Raw genomic sequence first — 16,759 nt, 5'->3', positions numbered from 1 at the left:
AGACAATGGCTCTCATTTTTTTTTTTTTGAGGATGATATAAGCTGGTAAGAATTTTCATGATTCGGTGTAAATTGGGGTGGCCCCCAAATGGAACATGCTCCCTCTGTGCAGCATATACTACATGGTCACTGAGGCGTCTTGTCCTCTTGTTCTTGTACCCCTGGGTTTAGGACTTGTCCGAAGGCTAATTCATGGACTGACTCGATGGAAGGTAGCCTTCGAGCCGATAGCTCCATGTGAACTTGCTCCATGGTTGGCCTGAGAAGAGGATTAGCATTTAAGCATGCGAAGCCCAGCTTTATGATGGTCGCTACTTCCTCCGCCATCTCGGGAGAGGGTAGTGGCAGACGCCCATCCAACAAATTGTTGAAAGGCAGAGTCTGTACTTGCGATGCCGGCAAAGACAATGTCGCAGATGACGATGATGAGGATGACCCCAATGGTGAGGGAGATGAAGGAGAGGACATCATCTCACAAGGGTGACGACCCATTATTATTTCGAGTGTTAATACTCCAAAGCTGTAAACGTCACACTTGTCCGTGACTTTCATCGTGTAGGCAAGTTCTATAGACAAGGGCAAAATAAGAAGGCAAAGTAATTATAAAATAATCAGAACAGGAAATATGGTAATTATAAGTGGAAAATTGATAATTGACTTCACCATTTTGATGCTCCCAAGGTTAAGAAAAAAAGGAACAAAAAGAACGAGAGGTAGAAGAATTTCTGCAATCTAATCAGACTGGTTTAAGTCAATTTTCTATGAGCTTTCGGGGGCCCTAATTGTTACATACAACGGAACCTCAATTTCTGCTTGCTGCTATATGCGATAATGATGATCGTGGGTTGAATTGTCACTATAAAAGGATCTCTCATCTTTGATCAAACTATTCCAAGAACAGAGCGAATATCTGAGGCCTAACCTTTTCCACCATGCATATTCATGAGATGGAACTGACAATTTCCCTAGGTTTCAACTGATATTTATCATACCAAAAGAAAGACAGAGATTACCTGGAGCGATATACCCATATGTTCCGGCGAGCCCTGTCCAATTGGAGGAATCCGGCTTTAGAAATCTGGCCGTTCCGAAATCAGAAACATGAGCTTCATATTCCCTGTCCAACAATATATTGTTGCTTGATATGTCTCTGTGAATAATGGGAGGTCTACAATCATGGTGCAAGTAGTAGAGTGCCTTAGTAACCCCTTTCACAGCATTAATTCTTTTTGCCCAATCCAAATCCTTTGCTTGCTCCATGTCCTTCAGGATCTTGGCCAAACTCCCCCTCTCCAAATACTCGAAAATCAAGATCGACCGTTCCGCGTGTGAACAGAAACCGTACAGCTTCACAATATTCCGATGCCTGATCTTTGTTAATGCCCTTACCTCATTCTCGAAGACATTTCGATCTTGCAGATTAAAACAGTGGAAAGCATGAAGCTCCTTCACAGCCACGACTTGACCTGTCGACAGTTCTGCTCTATAAACACTCCCACTTCCTCCTACACCAATGCAGTACTTATGGTCAAAGCCTTCAGTTGCTTCCTTGATGTCTTCATATACTAATTTCCCGTCATAGCACCAAATTGCGAATACATTACCATGATGCGAATCCTCGGATTCTTCGCTCATTTTTGTCTTCCCCCTCTTCATGGTATAGAGAATAATAACGATGATACTAAGAATTATTGACACTCCAACAAGAGGCATCATAATTACCAATATACTAATTCTTCTCTCTTTTTTACTTTCTATTGAAGGACAGAGCTTTAAGCCAGAATGGTTGCCGCATAATCCGGCATTACCTTGAAATGCTTCTGCCGGAGCCACCAGGAAGCCTTCGTTGTTAGGAAGAGGACCTTCCAAGTCATTATGGGACACATCAACCAGCCTCAGACTGTTCAAATTGTCAAAAGTTGATGGGATTGGACCAGTGAGCTCATTGTTGGAAAGATTCAATATCTCCAGCTTTATCAAATTTCCAAGTTGCCATGGAATTTCCCCGGAGAGTGTGTTTCTACTTAGATCCAATGCAACTTGTAGTGACACCAAATTGCCATATTCATCAGGAATGCTTCCATTAAGTTGATTGCTGCTCAAGTTCAGGTAGATCATTTTCGAGCAGTCACCCAGCTGCCCAGGAATTGGGCCATTCAGATAGTTTCGAGCTAGATCAAGATAGGCCATTTCAGGCAACGTTCCAATTCCTGGAGGAATTTCTCCAGAAAGATTGTTACCGCTCAAAGTCAGATTAAAGAGTGATTTCAAATTTCCTAGCTCATTTGGGATTTTCCCTACGAGTTTGTTGTTTGAAAGATCAAGCACGTGAAGAAGCGATGATCCCCCAATCCCAGGTGGAATGACTCCGACAATAAGATTATCAGAAATTTTTAGGCTGGTTAGGAGTTGGCATTTTCCCCAGTTTGGTGAAACCTCACCATGGAAATTATTATAGCTCAAATCAATGTAGTCTAGAACAGGATATATGCCGAAGTCTTCAGATATATTTCCTACGAGATGATTCCTGTCTAGACGCAGTCTTGTTAAGCTCGTGCAGTTTTTCAGCCCTTTAGGAACAGTGCCGGTGAAATGGTTGTTACTAGCACAAAAGTCTTCCAGAATACCACCATGGCATATATTCTCAGGTAAGAAACCAGATATGCTATTATTTGACAGAAAGAATAGTATCAAGTGGGTGAGGTTATTAATCTCTCGAGGTAATGGACCAGACAACTGGTTTCCATAGAGTGACAAGATCTTCAGGCCTGTCAGATTGCCTGTAGATGCAGGAATAGAACCAGTAAGATTGTTCAAGTTCAACCGAAGCTCGGAAAGGAAGTTTAGTTTCCCCAGTTCCAGGGGAATTGGACCAGTTAGATGATTGTTCCCAAGATAAAGCAATGAAAGATTGTTCAAGTTTCCGAGAGTGGAAGGAACAGGACCGGATAGGAGGTTGTTCGAGAAGCTTAACACTTTGAGCATTGTCAAGTTTCCAACCTCTGGAGGAATGCTTCCACTGAGTTGATTGTAACCCAGATTTAAGAAGGTTAGATTATGAAGAGTAACAATATTAGAAGGGATGTTTCCAAAAAGTTCGTTATCATGAAGATCGAGAGACAATAGGTTTGGCAAGGATGAGAAGTTGAATTCATGTAGTGTACCTCTCAGGCCGATGCTTGTGAGGTTTATGCCTGTGACACTTCCGGCAATATTGCACCTGATCCCTTCCCAACTGCATGAATTGGTACTTGTGTTTGTGCTTGTGATGTTGCTCGAAGCAAGCATCCAAGAAGAGAGGAGATACTGAGTTTGGTCCCTCAGGCTATTTTTCCATTTTAGAAGGGCTTCCGCTTCTCGTGTTTGTACATGAGTAGATAAGGCTGAAGCGGCTGTAGGCAAAGTGGAAAATGCGAACAGAAAGTTCAGGAAAAGATAGCAGCAGAAGGAACGCTTAAGCAACATTCTTTATTTGCTTCACAATAACCAGAAGTTGTACCTCTTTATGAACTAAGTTGATGGATCTTTATATTGATAAATAGAGAGAAAAGTTGATGCACGCGTAGCTTGGGTAGGTTGACAATTGTATCTGTTCTATTGACAAGTCAAAGATGGGAAAATTAGCTCATTCTTCTTGAAAGAAACTGTCTTGTGGTTCGCAGTTGATGCTTGTTTTTCATTAATGAAGTCTAAGTCGGAGATGTACACGTAATGATGATGAAGGAATTTGCGTTTGAAGATTCATATGGATGTAGACTTAGGCTGTATCTGAGAAGCTTCCTATCAGTGAAGTCCCTATCAAGAATTGCCAGTTTCTTGGGGGGACTTTGTGGCTCAAGAGCTGTCTTACTCTGATCTTTCTTTCGGCTTTTCCTATTCTCTGTGAGGCAGCTAGAACCATGAGAGAGAATTCTTTTGAGTATCGCGTTTTGACTGACATGAGGCTCTTCTCAAATTGTTGAATGATTCAAGTACAATCTACTCCTACTTGCCCCTATCCAGTAGGCAATAAAACGGGCCTGTTGTGTCCCAATTTTTACACTGGCGAACCAAGACAGATGTGCAAAAATGAGCACTTAAACAAGTTAATCAATAGGCTGGACAAGAAAAGAAACACATGACTTTATGCTCCCAAAAGTGTAAACTCACGTGTATTCTACGCAAGGAAAAACTCATTCGCAACTTCGCTATGGTCACGAAGCTCTTGTTCTTACAAGACTGCGATGGGACCTCAAAAAGATTGGTCCATGGCCTCAACCGAGTCCGTGTCAAGGCGTGTAAATTGCACCAGTTCTTGCACTAAACGGCATGCAGTCTCATTCACCAAGCCCGCACGTCAGACTTGATTGAAAACGAAATTCTGATGCTACTAAAAATACTTCTTGCTCAAAAAAATGGGGTGGCATCATTGGAATCGTTAGATCAGGACTTTGCTCCTTGCATTGACTTCTTCATTCTATGCGGTATCCATCACAAGTTGCAGTCAGCAATTTTGGCTCAGAAGATGACACAAGATACAACTTGTGGCTTCAATCATGGGCTTTTTGTCGACCAATCTTTGAAAGATTCTCACCTCATCCTGCTGTCTATTGTTATTTGGCTTGAGTTTGCCGTATAGAGATGGTAATGCAGTTTACCAAAGTTCTAGCTTCATTAGTCATCGTCGCGCTATTAAACAATTGAACCGCTTTCCTCGTAAATGATGATGAACATACGCACTGACCCCATGGATTGAAAATTTACTTAGGCTTATGGAATTTGCAAATGCTGCTCAAAAGTCTGGTCAGTCGTGCAGGATCCTCTTATGTTTCCTTCTTATCATTATCTTTATTACAAGACCAGGTCATAGTGCCTGTTGGATTTCTTGGAAGTGGAAAAACTTTGTTTACTTTTTCAAACAAGAACCTTGGAAAAACTGTGCAGTATTCTGCTTTATCAACATTGACTTAAAACCTGGAACTTTGTGGGAAAAACTATCTGCAGAAGTCTAGTGCTCCCTTTCGGGTTGGTGAATTTCTAGAAACGTTTGTTAGTTTTGACTAATTGTTGATAAAAAATAAAAATAAAAAGTGGCCGACAATACAGTCTCTTGTCAAATTATTGATGTTCATTCGGTTGTTTACAAATCAGCAGGAATTTTAATAAATTATCATTTTCGATTGTTAAACAAAATTACCGACCTTAATTTGAGTGATTATCCTTCACATAAAATTCTAATTATTCTGAAATTATCTACTCTTATTTGAGCCACATACGTACCGCCCTGGGCTTAATTGGTACCAAATTACCAAAATAACTTACCAACTTTTATACCAAATAACCAACTTTATCCCATAATTGTTTTTTCCCGATAAAGCTATCGGCTAGGTTTATTTTATCGATTCTTACTTGAGCAACTTATGAACGTTAACTAAGTCATTTTCAAATGACTAACTTTTCTAATGAACTTATAGATTCTTAGTGAAATTACAAATTTCTTTAGGAAATTATCAACTTTATTTGGGAACTAACTATTATTGAATTTTAGCCAAAAAAGAAAAGAAAAAGAACTAACTATTACTGAAGGTTAAGCGGTCGTATGTTTGCTTGCCAGAAAAAGGTGTACAGGGTTCGTTCGAAGCAGACTTATCAATGGAATATGGTAGCTGCTGACTCTGGTGCTGCTTACAGATTCTGGGTCTCTTTGCATTGCGGGGTGAAGGTCCATCTTATCAAGCATAACAGCTTTTGTCAGCGCCCCCTCTCTGCCAATTTCTCTTATGCCCGGGGGGAGTTGCTTGAATTTAGGGAGGAATCTAAAACCTATTACACATAATGTCCCTGTGAACGGTCAAAAAGATGCTTTCTCGTGGTTGGATCCATGACATGTGCTGAGCCCTTTGGTGGAGGTTTTCTCCCGCATGACCGTGTTTGAAGCTGGAGTTGGTATCCCCTTCTTTTGCAAAGGTTGCTGATGTTGTTGATGATAGACTGCAGCATCGGCTGGCGCCAAGATCGAAAGCTTTGGTGATGATCTAAGCAGTTTTATGTGGTCCCGATTTAAGGAAGATTGACACAAATGATCTCTATACTTTGACCCAATAGATAATGTTGTCCTTAAATTTTTAATTTGTTTAACATGATCATTAAACATTTGAAATATGATCAATTTAGTCCTTGAATCGTATAAAAATGTTTAATGCTGTCCTATAACTTGAATTAATGATGGATAACATGGGATATTCATATAATACAGGGATTATATTGAATATTTACCAAATGTTCGGAGGTTATATCGAACAAATTGAAAATCCAAAGTCGACATTGTGCTAAAGTTTAGAGATCATATTAAATAAAAAAGTTTAAAGATAAACAGTATTACATATTGAGATATTGAGCTAAAGTTTAGAGATCGCGTTAAATAAATTAAAATTTTAGATATGACATTTCATATTGAGCTTAAGTTTATGGACTATTTATGTAATTATCCCTATTATTTTAGTAGAGTGACAAGAGTCCATGGAAAAGCAGCTCCTAGATGGGTTTTCTCAATCTTGGGTGCAACCCATCCAGTAAGACTTAAAGAATTGATATAACTTATGGTGTGCAAAATATACCGCCCGAATCGAGAACCACCTAGATCAGCTAGTTTAGTCAGGAGCATCAATTTGATTCCCGATTCTTAAAAATGGAACTAGTGCTTGGGCGATCCAGAACTAGACCACATTGATTGACTAAAATTACTTTTTTATTTTATTATTTATTCGAAAAAATTAGTAAAATGTGAACTAAACATTATCGCAGTCTAGTTCCAATTATTGGGAAAAAAAAAGTAATAGGAAAAAAGTAGTGAGAAAAAATAAGTGATTAGTTTTATTGAATCGGAACCAAACCAATAGTGCGGTTCAATTCTCGGTCCTAGGACCAACTGCTCAAGTCCCTGATTTTGGGAACCGGTCCTCCTCGGTCTGTTTCCTGTTCCACCTTAGAGCCGGATTGGACCGGAAATTGATTACTCCTGATACAGCTGGGAACGGCCCGGCGCCGCCCGGCCTTGCTCTGTCTCTATGACCAGGCCTACTTGTCGGGTTTATGGTGACGACCCATGATCTCGCAGCCCGTTTTCATTTCGCTCCAACGAACAGCCCGAGGCCCAAAGCGGGGAAGCCTTCTATCGACGCTAAAATGTAGATTGGGCCGGGCCGGGCCGGGCAGGTGCCGTGCCCGATCCCATTTGACCGGGCAAACCGAGCGCGACAGGGACACACCACCCAACCGCGCCCCGCGGCTCCCACCGTTTTGCTTCCGCCTCGCTTCGCTCCGGTTTCTTCCGCAAACATAACAGAAGGACAATTTTCACGCCCCCACGACGCCTTCACTATTTACCAAAGTTTTAACGGAAACAGAGCCCTCTCTCTCTTTTGTTTTTCTCTCCCTTTTTCGCTCAATCGCTGCAAAGATTCTTCTTCCCTCTCTCTATTCCCCCCGTCCCTGTGGCCATTTGATCCAAATGCTTCACTCTCGATCCCGATCCCTCCCTTCCCTCTTCTCCTCCCCCTAGGAGATTCGAATGCGGCGGAGCCGCCGGAGCTGCTGAAGGAACCGATCGGTGCAGAGCGAGAGCGAGAGAGAGGTATGGCGGAGGAGGGCGAATCGGAGAGGGCGGAGGCGGTGGTCGCCATGGGGTCCATGGACTCGTCGGAGTCCCGGTGGGTGTTCCAGGACGACGACGATTCGGAGATCGAGGGCGAGGAGGGGGACGGGGACGAGGACGAGGACGAGGAGGACGAGGACGGGACGCCGCCGCGGACCGCCTTGGATTCGGACGACGACGGGAATGCGGCGCACCGGCTGATTCGCACCGGCCCTCGCATTGATTCCTTCGATGTCGAGGCTCTCGAGGTCCCCGGCGCGCCGAGAAACGACTACGAGGTGAGTTTTCGCCGGTCGTTCTGGCGCGGTCCCGTTCGAGATTTAGGTTTTTTGCGTTTCGTTTGGCTTCCGCAATGGAGGCCATCGCTCGGTTGGATGTCGCTAGAGAAATGCGTTGTCTATTTTCGATCGAAATGCGCAAGATGACGAGTCGTGTCATGGACCTTGGGGTTTGGCCGGACTTTTTTCTTCGACGAGACGAGATGACTGTGCGATTGAGGTTGATGGCTTTCAAGACTCTTTCGCTCTGTATTGAGGATGTTCTGTTCCTGCATAGTTGATTTTTCATTACAGTTAGTGAAGTTCTCCATTCAACATCTGGTTCGTGGAGTTTGCGATCATCCGTTGAGAAAGTGGATTTCGTTATCGATCGGACTGGAGTCACTAACGTTGTATAGGGATGTGTATCATGTTCTAGGCCCGAGCGGCATGGGAATATGCTTTGAAGCCAATTGTTCACTTTTGGATGTGGTTGCTATTAACAAGCTTTGGGCCTTTGTTTGTATGCAGTGAGGGGTTGATTCACTTTGTTTTAGTCCTAGCAACTTTGGTCCTCCGCTTGTTTCTCCTATCTTTCTCCTTTTATTCATCACACACTTATCTTTTCATCTTTATAAGTGGAGAATGGTAAATATGCCGTCTATGCCTTATACAAGGACAATTTTTGGCAGTTTAGTAGATGTAGATCTGTAGATAATTGGTTGATTTTGGAATAATATCGATATCGTTATGCCTCAAATGTTAGTCCAACCAGATTAGGTGGAGTCATGAAGAAGACATTATAAAGAGGATGATTTCTTGAGTATGCTGCTGATATTAGATTGATGTTCTAGGACATTCTTGCAGCAAGGTTGAGCTGCTTTAACTGTAAATAAACTCCTGTGAGATCTTCCAGTTCTGGGTACAAGCATGTCTAATTGTTAGTGGTAAATGAAATAATTGATTAGATCTATCTCTTGGTCCTTTTTTTGCTTTAGTTGGGCTTTCACTTCTATTCTGAAGATTATTCCAGCTGTTAATTTTGAAGGATAATTTTTGAAGTGTCACTATATTCGTTGCAGTGGAATGTCTTTTTTGAAGCCATGAGTTCCTGGAAATTCAACCTGATTGTTGCATAATGCTGCAGGGAATTAGTGTGGGAAGAAGAATTGTTATTGCATGTCAGATTCTTGGGGTTGTTTTTGGTGATGTGGGAACAAGCCCATTATATGCCTTCAGTGTGATGTTCACCAAGGCACCTATAAATGGAAATGAGGATGTCATTGGAGCACTATCTCTTGTCCTATACACCTTAATTATTATCCCTTTAGTGAAGTATGTGCTCATTGTTCTTTGGGCCAATGATGATGGCGAAGGTATTATGTGCTCCAAGCTCCTTCTCTCTCTCTCTCTCTCTCTCTCTCTCTCTCTCTATAAACACATAGGACATCATTTTATAGTAATTTGAGTTCAATGTTACACATGGGAAGTGAAATTCTCATTGCTTTAACTTCCTGCAGGTGGCACGTTTGCCTTATACTCATTGATTTGTAGACACGCCAAAGTTAGTCTTCTCCCGAACCAGCTTCCATCTGATGCGCGAATTTCATCCTTTAGGCTTAAAGTCCCATCCGCGGAACTTGAGAGATCCTTAAAGATTAAGGAAAGGCTAGAGAATTCACTGACGTTGAAAAGGCTGCTCCTGATTCTAGTGCTTGCTGGTACTTCTATGGTTATTGCTGATGGGGTTGTCACGCCGGCAATGTCAGGTTCTCATTTAATCCTCAGATATTATATTGGGATGTCTTTGAGGCAATGTATTTTTCGATGTCTACTATATACATGGGTCATTTACTTGGATATGTACGTCTACATCATCATAATTAGCCAATAGCTCATAGTTTTCTCGCGTTTTTCTGGTGCAGTAGTCTCTGCTGTTGGTGGATTAAAAGTTGGGGTGGCTGCTATTGGGGAAGGTAATACAATCATGTAATGATTATTATTTTTCACTTATCTGGTCCTCTTAAAACAATTTTTTCTTTTGGTGAGAAGAAGACGTGTTATGTTTTTCTTTGTTTTGTTTTTATGTTAGTTTTAGTTTGTTTGAAAGAAGCATTCTAAGAACCCTCTCAGTAGTTATTTATTGAATGTACAAAAACATCCTGCCTCAGACAGTGTACTGTTAGAATGTAGGTTTCACTGGTTAGGCCTCTTCATTGCTCCTGATATGTATAAATGATTATTGTAAGGGAAGAATGGCATAATAATGAATAAGATATATATATATTTTCCCAGTATTACAGCCTTTAAGCTCTTTACTTGGGATGGTAGATTGGGTCAAAATACCTATAGCAGCTCAATTAATTATTCCTGCAGCCCAGCCTCATCAAGTACTTGGTTCCCTTTGTTTTGGAAACAAGTAGCTGAAACTATTAATTAAACAGGAAAGGGTGTAGGATTGCAATGACAACTTAATTGTGGGCTACTTTAAAGGCGCGTTTGGTAATACTTCTATTCCGGGGAACAACTTTCGAACACAAATAGTTTTTTTGTTTTTTTGTTTCCGGGAACAATTTTTTAGTATAAGCACGCGCTTAATAACTGTACAAAATTTCTATTTCCGGAAATAAATGTGTTTGGTAAAATTGTATAATTTTGTTGTTTCTTTTAATTTTTTAATATTTTTATTATATTTTCATTTTTTTTTTTTTCTTCGTTCTTTTCTCTCCTTCTTCCTCTTTGTGGCCGGTCGCTGGTGGCCGGCAATTGGCTGGGCGAGGGCTGGTGAGCTCGCTGGAGCCTCACTTGACCATCGGCAAGGCTTAACCTTGCCTAGGTGGCACGAGGTCGGCCTCGCCCTGGCCTAGTGAGACCGAGCCTTGTGCTAGCCGATGAGGCCAACGAGCCTCGCCGTGGCTCAGCATCTCTGGGGGCCGGTGACGCTTTAGCAAGGTCGCCAGCCCTTGTTTGGCTGGTTGCTGGCATAGGCCATGGCCAAGGTTGACGATCGGCCAAAAGGAAGAAGAAGAAGAAGAAGAAAAGAATGTGAAGAAAAAAAGAGGAGAGAAAAAAATTATTTTTAGAAATTGTTCCTAGGAACAAGGAACAAGAAGTTACTTTTTTCTACTTTTTGTTTCTGTTTCAAATTTGTTTCCGGGAACAAAAGTTTTACCAAATACTTTTCTGTTTTTTTTTTTTTTTTCCCCGGAACAGAAACACTTTTTAACAAACAGGCCCTAAGTCACCAACTAAATTTCTAGGTAATGCAAATTCTTATGACCCTTTTAGTTCTTTAGATGTAAAAATTCTGCAGAGGTGGTGAGTATGGTGGGGTTTCCTTAGTAGGATATGCTTGTCATTAAAAGTTAGAGTGATCATATTGATGAGCTAAAGTATTTCCCTTTTGTTTTTGCAGCGGAGGTGATGACAATTTCAGTTGCCTTTCTTGTTGTATTGTTTAGCGTACAGAAGTTTGGAACAAGTAAAGTGGGACTTGCGGTTGGCCCTGCTTTATTTATATGGTTTTGTTCTCTTGCTGGTATCGGAATTTACAATATCATAAAATATGACACCAGTGTGTTTAGGGCTTTCAATCCGATTCACATATATTTTTTCTTCAAGAGGAACACAAGTAAGGCCTGGTATGCGCTCGGCGGCTGTCTTCTCTGTGCCACAGGTAGACAAGGAATACTCTGTGAACAAGTGTCTTTTTTTAACTATGTTGTTAAAATTCTCATTCTTATAAAATGCTTTTGCCTCACTCCCATGATGGTTTAGATAGCACTCCATTCTAATTTAAAAGCTGTTTACTATTGTAATGGCAAATTGGATTGATGTTATATCCTATTTATTCTATTTGTTTATGTTATCCAAACTAACTTTGGGTGAAAGTTATTTAGCGTTCCAAATGTTTTAATTTGTATTGGCTCTTTAGCAGTGGAGAACTGTTATTGTTCTAGTAGAAAGTAGTCTCTTGTCTTGACCTACTGAAAACCTTATCTTGTAAACCATTTTGTAAATGGGTTGGCATCCCCTCGGTTCCTCTCTATGAATCATACTACACGTGCTATCATAATGTTCTCAGTAGGCAGAATTTCCCATTGTGAATAGTTTATCCACTTGGCCTCATGATAAACTTGAAGTTTGGGAGAAGCTTCTTTCTGCTCTCTCCATGGCTTCTTTTGGCGATTGATTATGAAGTTTTGTTATACATGGCTATTAGCATTTTCTGGTTGTTGTAATGCTGAATATGGTTTATTCTTCAGGTTCCGAGGCAATGTTTGCAGATCTTTGCTACTTTTCAGTGCGTTCGGTTCAGGTGAAAAAGCAAGAATATTTAAGCTTTTCTTTTTTGTTGTTCATTTCCTGTCTATGTATGGCTGCTTGAGTTCTTTCATTATTCTTTCTTTGTGTTTACCTTTTATTTTATTTTATTTCCAAGAAGTAGAAGCTAGTTTATATGATTCATTTATTTTCTTTGCAGCTTACATTTGTTTTTCTTGTACTGCCTTGCCTTATGCTGGGTTACATGGGTCAAGCTGCCTACCTTATGGACAACCATTCTAACTATGAGCAAGTGTTTTTCTCTTCAATCCCAAGTAAGCATTATTTAATAAAAATTTGCATCTATTATCTGCATGAAGAAGTTCATCTCCCTTGATCGTGGACTGACTGACCCTCCGACTATTTCCTGCTATGGAAACAACTGCTTCTATTGGGGAGCTGAGTAGAAACTTACACATTCTTATCGTAGATTTTTTGTTTTGTTCTGTGACAAAAATTTATGTAGGAAATTTAACTTCTTGCAGGTGGAGCATTCTGGCCAATCTTAATAATAGCTAATGTTGCCGCACTAATTGCCAGCCGAACCATGACAACAGCCACATTTTCGTGTATTAAACAGTCAACAGTACTGGGGTGTTTTCCTCGCCTTAAAATCATTCACACCTCTCGAAAATTCATGGGCCAGATATATATACCTGCCATTAATTGGTTTCTGATGGTAGCCTGTGTGATCTTGGTGTGCTCTATATCAAGCATCACTGAAATTGGAAATGCGTATGGTAATACTCACATCTCCTTGTCACCACTCTTCATTTCCATCTTGTGTCTGTAGTGTATATGGAGTAGTAGGGAATCTCATTAGTTAATTTAAATAGTGTTGGTCTTCATAGTTGTGTTTGGCAAAGGGGAGAGGTAGAAGTTGATGTGGTTTGAAAGCTAAAAGCTGGAGAAAGCAGCTTATGGCTATGATTAATTATAATTATAGTGAATGCTACACTTGTATCATTGCACATTAATACGAAATTAATATCTTTCTTACCAATTATACATACACCTTGAGCACATGCCTGAACAACAGCCTCTCAGGATTTAAAATTTCTTTTACTTTTATGTTGTTCTATCTCTTCCCCTGTTTTTCATTCTCTAAAGTGCACCAACTGTAATTAATTCTACTTACCAGTGGAATATGAAGATCGCATTCAGGTCATGCTGCATGGTTACTTGTAATGTGTGCAAATAAATGTGAGGAAAATGTGAGATATCTCAATTGCGTGTTGCATGTCATTTTTTCTCTTGGTTCATGACTATTTATGATGGCTTCTATAGCACTTCATCCTTGTAGGGTGCTACTTGGTAAATTTCATGTTCAATTGTTCGATAATCTTGGATTGCTGTTGCAGAACCTTTTTGTGTGGCTGTAAACTTTTTATATCGTGTGATTTACTTGCAAGGTTTTTCTAATATTCAGTTGATGTGGTTCCCTTATGCTTAGAGATAAAGATGATTGCTGCACTGTTTCTTAGTGACATAAAGAATTCAGATAGAAAATTCAGTCTGTAAACATAGACGTTGTTGTGTTTGGAAGAAAACTTTTTGCATTTAGAGCCACATATTGAGTAAAATGTTTTGTCAATGAGTACAAATTTACAATCAGTAGTGAGTACTCTGTACAATTGTGCATTCTTCTTCACCAAGCTTCTTTCTTCATAGAGACTGGATGCCCTTTTTATCTTTCCTGATGCGATTCTTTTTAACAGGAATTGTTGAGCTCGGAGTGATGATGATGACAACAGTGTTAGTAACAATTGTAATGCTTCTTATATGGCAGATAAACATCATCATTGTGCTGAGTTTTGTGGTCATTTTCCTCGGATTGGAATTAACTTTCTTCTCATCAGTTCTTTGGAGTGTGGGAGATGGTAGTTGGATAATATTGGTTTTTGCAGTAGTCATGTTCCTTGTTATGTATATATGGAACTATGGGAGCAAGCTGAAATATGAAACAGAAGTCAAGCAAAAGATGTCGATGGATTTGCTGCGGGAATTAGGTAGCAATCTTGGGACTGTGAGGGCTCCTGGAATTGGCTTGCTCTACAATGAGTTGGTGAAGGGCATACCAGCTATTTTTGGCCATTTTCTGACCACTCTCCCAGCAATTCATTCCATGATAATATTTGTTTGTATTAAGTATGTCCCAGTTCCTGTGGTGCCTCAAAGTGAGAGATTTCTCTTCCGCAGAGTCTGCCCGAAAAGCTACCACATTTTTCGGTGCATTGCCAGGTATTGCTGACAAAATTTTCACTTTTCTCGCAATTTCCCAAGTGTTAGTCTTAAACACTTCGTTTGACTAAAAATACTAGTCTGTTTTTATGCTGGAATGAACGGGTCCTACTTTTTGTCCCTTTAATGTTTGACATCATATTAGGCATAGTTTTCATCTGGAACTGTTGTTCTCTGTGCTTGATGCTGTAGATGAAAGCTTGAGACTTAAATTCACTTGGACTATTTTTCAAGGTATGGCTACAAAGATGTGCGCAAGGAAAATCACCAGGCCTTTGAGCAGCTGCTGATTGAAAGCCTAGAGAAGTTCATCCGTCGGGAAGCCCAGGAGCGGTCACTAGAGAGTGATAGTGACGAGGATATGGATTCCGAGGGTGACAACTGTGGGGCAATAATAGCTCCCAACGGAAGTCTTTATTCACTGAATGCCCCACTTCTTGCTGAATATACGCAAGATGGCAATACCATCTCCGAAGCGAGCACCTCAGATGAGGTCAGGCCAGTGGTTGAGGCAGCCCCGTCATCTGATCCAGAACAGAGTCTTGAGAGAGAGTTGTCCTTCATCCGCAAGGCAAAAGAATCTGGGGTTGTCTATCTGCTTGGTCACGGAGATATTAGGGCAAGGAAAGATTCGTGGTTTATAAAGAAGCTAATCATTAATTACTTTTATGCTTTCTTGAGAAAGAACTGCAGGAGGGGGATTGCAAACCTGAGCGTGCCGCACTCACATCTAATGCAAGTCGGTATGACTTACATGGTGTGAAGGCATGTATGTGTCAAATTATTTGGTGAAGATTTAGAGAGAGGGTTTTATCATGATATGCTCGGCCCTCAAAGAAATTTCGCAGCTTCAGACTATGCAGATGCTTTTTGGCGGTGGCCCCTGATCTGGCACAAATCGGATCCAACGTACCATGAGTTTGTTTGAACTGGCCAAGGGAGCAGCTGTGAGGTATTTTTCCTTTGTGCCAACGTGTATTCCTTTTGACTGATTGACTGCTACAGGAGGTGAGAACAGATTGCTTTTGTAACTTAGTTATTAAATGCCAGAGGAAAAAGTGAAGTTTGTTCTTTAAGGACCAAGGGAGAGAATTTCCGTTCCAGTTTTACACGGCTTACCACGAAACTCACTAGAGTCGACAGTATGCTAATGAGATCCTGAACTATTATTTCTCTCGTCATGTTTGCTTCGAGGATGACCTTGTGTAGTTGCTACATTGCAATTGCAGTTTTGAGAATTTCATCCTCGCAATAATTTGTACCCTGTGGCTTAGATACCAGCTTCTGTTGATTTCAAGGAAAAGAAAACGATTGGTATGTCGATTGGGACTTACACCAAGAAAGAATGACGGTAGTTCCTGTTACAATGTGCTACATATGCATGCAAAATAACACTTGAGGCTTTGTTTGTTTTGCAGAAAATGAATGATGTAGAAAACATTTTTCTAAAAATTATTGTTTGTATCACTTGACATAATTATTTAATGATTAATGTTTTTGTGATTGACAATAAATTATAGCTATATTACTTTGTGGATGAACTTTTTTTTTGGTTTATTCCTTTTCTTAAGCAATGCAAGTGATAATTTGTAGGAAATAATTTTTTAAATCATTCATTTTTTTATAAAACAGATGGACCGTAGTCTTAGGCAATCGATCTATGAATTCTAGAGGTGAGTATCGGTTTAGGGTTGACCTTGGACTAGCCAAACTCGGCTACTCTTGGTTCGGTTCTAGAGGGACTGGGCTGATCCTTGGTCTAGATATTCTTGGATCCTGCACTGTAGGAATTGGTCTTTAATTCTAAGACTTTAGAGTTGATCCTAACTCGGACTAACCCTATATATAATATATTATATTTGTCTGATCTAAACCTTAGCGCCTTTGTTTATAGTAGAAAGTAGAAATGCAACCTAGATTCAACCTTAAAAAATAAAATAAAATAAAATGGAAACCCTCTTTCATTTGTTTCGCTTGTCTCGCTACTCGCCTTTGTTCACTCGTCTCACTGCTCAACCTCTCCTCATAAGCGTGCTCAGCTAGTGAAATCACTTGTCTCTCTTGACCCATCTCACGAACTCAACTCAACAATCGCAAATAAAGGTTTCTATTGTTACCTCATCTTGAATTTATATTTAATATAGGGAAAATTTCAAATAAGGACCTGGAGTAAATCTGTTTTCTCAAATAAGGACCAAAGTGAACTATGTGTCATATAATGACCGAAGTTGACCTATTGTTTTAAATAAGAATTCGAAGTGAATTTTGTATCAAATAATGATCCTGATCAAATTAATCTCTATTG

General features: G+C 40.3%; 2 protein-coding genes across 2 annotated transcripts; one reads left to right on the top strand and one right to left on the bottom strand.

Moving 5' to 3' along the window:
- Positions 1–86: 86 nt before the first annotated feature.
- Positions 87–3,508, bottom strand: LOC104420853 (MDIS1-interacting receptor like kinase 2). Its single transcript, XM_010032627.3, has 2 exons — positions 1,014–3,508; positions 87–566 (listed from the first exon to the last, which is right to left on the bottom strand). The coding sequence occupies exons 1-2, from the start codon at positions 3,463–3,465 to the stop codon at positions 127–129; spliced, it is 2,892 nt and encodes a 963-aa protein (XP_010030929.1). The 5' UTR covers positions 3,466–3,508; the 3' UTR covers positions 87–126.
- Positions 3,509–7,332: 3,824 nt separating this feature from the next.
- LOC104419908 (potassium transporter 7) lies at positions 7,333–15,775 on the top strand. Its single transcript, XM_010031739.3, has 10 exons — positions 7,333–7,911; positions 9,038–9,266; positions 9,411–9,659; positions 9,816–9,866; positions 11,306–11,566; positions 12,156–12,208; positions 12,374–12,488; positions 12,699–12,953; positions 13,932–14,454; positions 14,689–15,775. Exons 1-10 carry the CDS (start codon positions 7,615–7,617, stop codon positions 15,215–15,217), a joined length of 2,562 nt encoding a protein of 853 aa, XP_010030041.1. The 5' UTR covers positions 7,333–7,614; the 3' UTR covers positions 15,218–15,775.
- The last annotated feature ends 984 nt before the right edge of the window (positions 15,776–16,759 follow it).

Source organism: Eucalyptus grandis, chromosome 9, assembly GCF_016545825.1.
Source record: "Eucalyptus grandis isolate ANBG69807.140 chromosome 9, ASM1654582v1, whole genome shotgun sequence".
Lineage (NCBI taxonomy): Eukaryota > Viridiplantae > Streptophyta > Magnoliopsida > Myrtales > Myrtaceae > Eucalyptus > Eucalyptus grandis.
Note: the sequence above shows the minus strand (reverse complement) of the source record. Positions and strands in the feature narration are given on the sequence as shown.